Below are 7541 nucleotides of genomic sequence, written 5' to 3' on the forward strand. Positions count from 1 at the left end.
ACACAATTTAGGAAATCAGTGTTTTCCCCCATATAGGCCGTGCATTGACAGGAATGCTTCCCTTTACCGAGATATGTAAAATCTAGATCTCTGAGCACAAGTAAGTCCTGACAGATTCCGTACATCAGCCCTCGAATGCCCTCAGTGTTTCCCCCCGTCCATGCACAACCTGATTTTTAACAGGACTAGTCTGGTTTATTTTTCTCTCTCCAAGCTGCCTGCTACAAATCGTAGCGGCAGCAAGACGACATGCAGGCATCTAGGGGCACAAAGGGCGACCCTTTTGCCACCTCCTCCTCCTTCCTCGTAACCTGTCCCTCCGGAAGGTGTCCAAAATGGGGGCTAGAAATTCCCCCCACTCCCACCTTGGCAATAGCAGCAGTTGTGTCCTCCTAGTCCCGTGGGACACACAATCTGCTTGTTCAGGGAGATCTGATTTTCAGGGACTGAGCTCAAAGTTCATGCTCTGAAACGGCACAAATGGAATGAGGCGCCTGGAGGTGGGGAAAGCTGTGGGAGGGCTAGATGCTCTGATATCTTGGACAGAGCGGATACTCCTTGCCTCCAAGCGATCTCCTCCCCCCTCCCCTTCACAAACACGTCCCTAGCGGCAGAAGGCTCCGATCCGCAGCAGAGCCACTTCCACCCAGCGTCAGCAGGACAAGGGTAATTCCTTAGATGCATTTAATTTCCGTGACAAACGTGTTCCCCTGAACACCCCCCCCCCCCAGTACAGCTTGCGGGGGTGGGCAGGATTCCAAGCTTAGCCGGAAATTTACCTGGCTGAACGAGCGCGCATTTTGGCTTTATCGCTGTGTCCATGTTATCATCAGTCCACCCCCATGAACTGGTCTTTATTCTGCATTCATAACAATCACAAATAACAACCGGGGCACCTTTTCTAAGCACCGATTTTCATTGCATTTTAAAACCCCAGCCCCCGTTCCTTTACCTGGTTGGATCACGCCTAGACAGTAATCTTCCCCCAACCCTCCCAAGCCCTAGGACAAAGACGAGGAATCTGGGGGTGGGGAGCTGGATGTTTGTTTTCCCCTCCCCTCTCAATCCTGCTGCTAGAGCCACTGTCTGAACGCAGGAAGTTTCAAACGTCTCCTGGCTGGGTGTTTTGCATGCTCCCACTTCGTGAGCAGCTGTCTGAGAAATGCCCACGGCGCTGCACAGAGAACATCCCCCGCCTCACTCGCACAATCCTTCCCCCAAAGTGTCTGCAGAGAGAAACTTCTGTCTCCCGCTGTTGTTGTGCATTGCACACTCGCGTCATCCCCCAGAGCACCGGCACCCGGGACACACACACACAATTAAAACACGCGTGTTACACCTGGCCTAAAATAAACCCTGCACGCAGCCACACAAAACAAACACAAGGGGAGAAACAGCCCCCTGCCACCACAATCCACCGGCAGGATTCAGCCACAGACAGATCCCTGCTGACTCGAACAGGACTCTCCACACACTCTGCACTCGGGAAACGGCTCCGAGGAATCTAGACTGAAGGGCAAACTTCTGTCTGCCCCTTCCATTGCCCTGCGCTCCCTGGCTTAACTTTTTGTGCCAGCCGAGACTGAGCAGCAGCAGCAGCAGCAGATCTGGGAGAAGGTCCTGCCTGCGGCATCTGCAACGTTACCATCTGTTAGAAAGTAGTGCATGTAGTTTGAAGGAGGGTTACCTGTCCTATATTGACGTATCCGTATTTGCTAGCTATCCTGCTGGCTTCCTGATGCCCCCCAGTTATCCTCACAGCCCAGTGGTTGGTGTACATTCGAGTCCTGCAGGCGGGTAGCAGGAACCCCAGCAAGAGGGTGAGCAGGCAGAGACGGTCCCCTCCTCCTCCGCCTCCCCAGCAGCAGCGACTCTTCCAGCCCATCTTCTCCTCCTGTGCAAACAAGCCCCACGAAACTTCTCCTTCCTTCTTCCGAGGCTCCTCTCTCACCTCCAGGCGACACCAGCAGCAGCAGCAAGTCTTCCAAAGTTACCCCGACGAGGCAACTAGAAATAGCTTAGAATATTGCATTGAACTTTCTTTGGGTTTAAATTATTAGAGGTTATGTATAATTATTATCATCAGCAACTGTTGTTATTATTAATCTCCCTCCTCTCTCCAGGGATTAAGTAACTTGCTAGGAAAGCTTCTCTCACAGTTTCTGAGCTTCAGGCTTCTCCCTCTTTCCCCTGCTACATGGAAAGTCTTCTCTCTGTAGGGAGGGAGGTGTCCTTTGCTTTTCCTTCTTTCTCAGATTTCCCCCCTCTACTTATCTGCTCTCTCTTTCTTTATTTTCTTCTTCTCCTTCTCTTTCTCCCTCCCTCCCCTTGCCCAGAGTACAGCAGCAGCAGGCAGTGTTGAGTGTTGGCAGCTGAGCTCCTCAGTTCAGTCAGCCTGTGTAACCTCCCTCCCTCCCTCCCTCCCTCTGAGTAGTGAGTGCGGAGTGTGAGTGGAAATGGCAGCAGCGCCTTCTCTGCATAAGTCACTGTGCACCCCCCTTCTCTCCTCCAGTTCCCTCCCGGCTGATACCAGGAGCCAGCCCGGTCCTAGCGCCTTCCTTTTCCCCTTACAAATACAAAAGCCTTAAACAAACAGCGCGAGGTGATCCCACAATTGAAAACAAACAGCCAACAACGGATGTGGATTTGATTCAATTCATTATTTATTTCAGTGCACAGAACCTCGTAACGTACATGGTATCATCACCGGGCGTGCAACCACATCCTACAGATCCAGTACACATGCACGGACATTCTAAACCCAACTCCAAAACCATGCATCAGAAGTTTATAGTGTACATTTTTATACATTGCAATAATAATAAAAGAAAGTCAGCTCAACACCAGCACAGAAAAACAGACACCTAGAATTGCGCATAAAAAACCTGTCACATGAATAAAATCCACCCTCTCATTTCTTTATCATCCAGGATAAAACATTTCAAATACCTGTCAGTTACATATAAACATAATTCTTTTCAGTTATAAGTTCTTTGGGTCAGGGACTGTCACTGGCTATGTGTTTGTACAATGCCTAGCACAATGAGGACCCAACCTGACTGAAATGGAGATGCTATTGCAATATAAAATGTTAGTCATAACTAAAAAATTAGCTCTAATTATGCCACACCTCAGAATATCCTGTTAGGGATGAGTTGCAGGATTGTCTTTGTAGTCCTTGACATATTAATTATTTTGAAAATATTATTTCATAGTAACACTGAAAAATAAAAATCCACACACATCAACTATATTTTAAAACATGATAGTATAAATATTAGATATTTTATGTAGGAGCACTGGATACTGTGGCAACAGATGCTTTTGAAATGTATATAATAAATATGTAATGTCTTTGAAGAGTATCTAAGAATATCTAATATTGCATTATATCATCACCAATTATACAAAGAGGCTTAGTCTTAGAGAAAGATAGGGTAGTGGTTTGCGCCCAGAACTGTGTATGAGGACCTACTGAGTTCTAATGGTAGCTCTTAATAAGTATATGAATAGTAATGTTGTCTTCAATGGCATTACTCACATGCTTTAAGTTAAGCATGTGCCAAAGTGTTTTCCTGAAGCAAATCCTCATATTTGCTGCCAGCCAATGATAGCTCCCTTGTTGTGACCTTGAACAAGTCACTTAACTTAGCCTTGGTTTATCTGTAAAATGGGGATACATAAACCAATGTATCTACCTCCCAGGGGAGTTGGGAGGATTCATTAGTGTTTGTAAAGCTATTGAAAATTAAAAACACTATATAAATTCAAAGTATTATTTTTTATCAGAGACTCTAAAGAACATTACAGAAACAGGCATTAATATTCCCATTTCTACAGGAAACAGACATGAGAGATTAAATGCTTTTCAAAGGGTCACATAGCAAGTGGGCAGTATCTTGATCCCAGTTCTCTGCTCTAAACACTAAATATGCTGTCTCCCTAATTAAATGTAAATTAGCGACAACAACAAAATTATACAATCTATATTAAAATATTCTATGCACCCAATTCACTTATTTTTTCTATAATCTTGTTATATTCTATTACTGGCCAACCTGCCACCATATCCTGACATTAACTTTAAGGGAAAAAATCGGGAAAATCTACTCTCTACTCCTCCATTGAATTATATGTTCCTTGTCTCTAAAATTTCACTTGCCAGGAAATTTTCTCTTCCCTGTACATTTTTCTGTAGTTCACATTATCATTTGCTAATCATATTACAACACACTATTTACCTCTGTCCTCAGTTCCAAGACTGCTATGGGTTTACCTCCTCTAGAAATTTCACAAATAATGATTCACTCTTTGGCAAACAATGGGCCCAATCCTGGTTCCAGTGAAATCAATAGCAGAACTCTCATTGACTTCAAAAGAAGCAGGATTGGGCCCAGAAAGGGCTGTCATGTTGCTGATATTCATAAATCCACATTAATCGAATATGACATTAAATCTCCTCCAGCAATTAGCCCTCCTTATTGATTACTTCAGTGATAATTACACAAGTCAGCTCTCTTTCACAGCATTCTACATCTGGAATGTTTAAAGTATATTTAATCATAAATGATCTCCCTACTGAAGTGTATAGCAATCAGTGTCCTGCAAAACCTAGCTCTCTTGCTGTTGATGTTTTTTTTAAACTAGGAGGAATGGAAAAATTGTTCACTGATCATTTCTCAATGGACTCCACTTTTTTCTTCACTAATTTGTTTCCAGATATGCGTGTGTCTTTTTTTGACAAACATAACATGCAAGATATTGACCATAAATGAGAATTTATAAGTTAATGGGGAACGGGTTCAAAAATGTTTAGCACTTATATCAATAAAAAAAAGTTGGTGATGCAATAGAACATTCTTCCACAGATAGACAACAGTACCATAAAGGGATAAGGAATATAAGGCTATATTCTGAAAACCAGTTCTTGATAAATGACACGTCATCACCAGCCCCTAGAGACATATCTAAGGGTATGTCTTCACTGCGGATTTAACTCAGATGATCAGGCTGAACAAGTGATCATCCAGGATGGCCTAGCTTGGATATGAGCAGCCTTACTGCAAAGCCATACTTCAGCGTATCCACTCTAGTGCATCCACACTGATGCTTCTTCACTTGTGGGGTGCTAGGACTTCCAGGGTCATATCCCAAGTTTCTTAGACCTTCAGTAAGCTGAGCCACTCTATTGTGGGAGAACTCTTCTGCCTTTCTGGGCAACTGTGTGAAGGCACTGAAGAACTATCAGTACACAAGTTGTTTAGCATCTAATCTCATTGCAAAGTGGGCAGGTTACTATCCCCTGGGTAAGCAGCACTTGGGCTTTATTTGATACTCCAGGATGGGGCAAGTAGCCTAGGTGTAAAGCACCATGGCATTCGGGTGACAGGTTTTTTTGCATGGACAGGAGCTGGGTTAAGGGCAGCACCTAAGAGTCCAAGTTGACTTTGCAGTGAAAACAAGTTCTAAGGCTGTTTAAAGGTTCAGGATCATGTAAGTCTCTATCACCCACTCCACCACAACTTGCTCTTTCTACCTCAGTTCTCTTCCCTGTTCCTACTACTTCTACCACCCAACCAATTCTGATAATTTCTCCATATTAAATGCAAACTTCCACCTGAATCTAGCTCTTTCCCTATTGTTATTAATACCTAAACCCTTTTCCATTGTTACTCTCCATTGATAATGATTATAATGGGTGTACTACCTACACTGGCTCTGAGAGGTTAAATTAGACCCAATTAACTTCTAGGCAGGACCTGGAGGAGGAGACAGGGAGCAGGAATTGACTAATCCAGACACAAGGCTCAGCTGGGCAGACACAGATGGGGACTATATAAACCAGGAAGCTGGCAACAAAAGGGGTGGGAGGGAAGGAGTCTTCAGCTGCTTCCTGGGTGGGTGTGGCTTGAGGAAAGTAGCCTATAGTTACTCTGTGGGTGGAAGGACTGTGGCTTGGTACACCCCGGAGAGGTGGGCAAGGCTTGGGGGGAAAACAGCAAGGTCTAGGGTAGGACAAACTTTCTCTGCTGATGAAATGGCCCCTGATCTGGAACCCCCTGCCAGCTGCTGATTAAGTGGTACTGGTGGGGCAGTGAATAGGAAGACTTCCTGAGGTAACAAAGTCCTTCTTGACAAATGGGCTCAGGAAGGGTGTGGGGGAGACTTGTATGGTGACCTGGCCAGAGGATTGAGTCAGGAAGAAGAGGCTGCAGTTCTTGGAGTTTGCAGGGCAAGAGGCTCATGGAAGAGACACTGCCAGGGGATGCTGGAGATAATTTCCAGGATGGCCAGCAGGAGGTGCCACTAGTGGTGTGTGAACCCCAGGACAGTAATCCACTATCTGACCTTTGTCTGTGCATCCATGGCTGTTCCTATTTGATCTAAATCTCTTCTCTATTCTTGCTACTCCCTACCCCAAATTCTTTCCTGATGCTCTAATTTCCCTTCCTCTCTTGTGAATTCCTGGGACTCAATAAGTATGGTAACCCCTCTCATGGGTCTCTGGCTGTGGTTCACTTTAAGACTCCTCCATTCAAATTTTGCATGTTCTGGAGTTGTAGAAGTGTGCTTTGCACTCTGGGGTGTAATTAAGAAGGAAACCTCAGAGTGCCAATACATTTGAAGTGAGCAGCAAGCCAAAATCCTGCAAAGTAGCAATCAGATATGTTGGGCCCTGAGGATCTTCAAAAGGAGGGAGGGCTTTCATAAGGCACTGGGAGTACGTGATAGTCAGGTTTTGGAATAGGTGGCCTGGGGCATGCTGAGTGAAACAGTAGCCACCCAGGAACAGAATGTGGTTACTCTGAAAGCATGGGTGTTAGCTTAGAGGTTTAGGTAAGATTTAGCATGACCTCAGACCTTACTGTCATAGAGCTCAAAGCCAGGAGGGACCACTAGATCATCTACTCTGATTGCCTATATATCACAGGCCAGTACCCCCACATTGAAATCCAACAACTGACATTTGACCAAAGTAATACACCCCATAGGAGACTAACTATTGTGTGCCATAGGGGAAAAAAATAGAAGGTACCAAGGTGCATCAATGCCTGAGGCCTCTGGAATAATAGGGAAATGATTAAGTGAGATGTGAGACCTATCCTAGCCAGTGACTGTCATCCACATCATGCTGTAGAGAGAGGTGAAAACCCCAAATTCAGCAACAGAGGAGAAAAAAATCTATTTGAAGTGTGAATGTAAAACCATAAAAACCAGAGGACTCAAGGGAAGGTGTAGTTTCTACAACTGACTTTAACCTCACTGTGCTTCACTTAACCTGTCTGCAAAGTGGGGATTCTAATTGTCGATGAAGAGCACTTTGAGTCCATGATGATGGGTGAAAATTGCTACCTATAATAATGGAAAATTGCAAAGATGTATTTGATAACAGTGAGATGGCATAATCTAGTGGATAGGGCACTGGATTGGGAGTAAGGAGCAGGGCCGGTGCAAGGAAGTTTCGCGCCCTAGGCGAAACTTCCACCTTGCGCGCCCCCCCCCAGCCCTGCAGCAGCTCCCCACCCCCCCTCTGCCCTGAG

The 7541-nt window shown here is 45.1% G+C and overlaps 1 protein-coding gene across 3 annotated transcripts in view; it reads right to left on the bottom strand.

The window, feature by feature from the left end:
* The window catches only part of PCSK5 (proprotein convertase subtilisin/kexin type 5), a 296183-nt gene extending 293793 nt beyond the window's left edge, over window positions 1–2390 (bottom strand). For all 3 annotated transcript variants that reach the window (XM_026652353.2, XM_029911707.1, XM_026652352.1), the window contains exon 1: window positions 1688–2390. In XM_026652353.2, coding sequence (XP_026508138.1) covers window positions 1688–1885 — 198 coding nt within the window. In that variant the 5' untranslated portion in view covers window positions 1886–2390. The remainder of the gene's footprint in view (window positions 1–1687) is intronic.
* Window positions 2391–7541: the final 5151 nt, after the last annotated feature.

The sequence above is a fragment of the Terrapene carolina genome, unplaced genomic scaffold (genome assembly GCF_002925995.2).
Source record: "Terrapene carolina triunguis isolate 2854851 unplaced genomic scaffold, T_m_triunguis-2.0 Scaffold113, whole genome shotgun sequence".
Classification (NCBI taxonomy): Eukaryota; Metazoa; Chordata; order Testudines; family Emydidae; genus Terrapene; species Terrapene triunguis.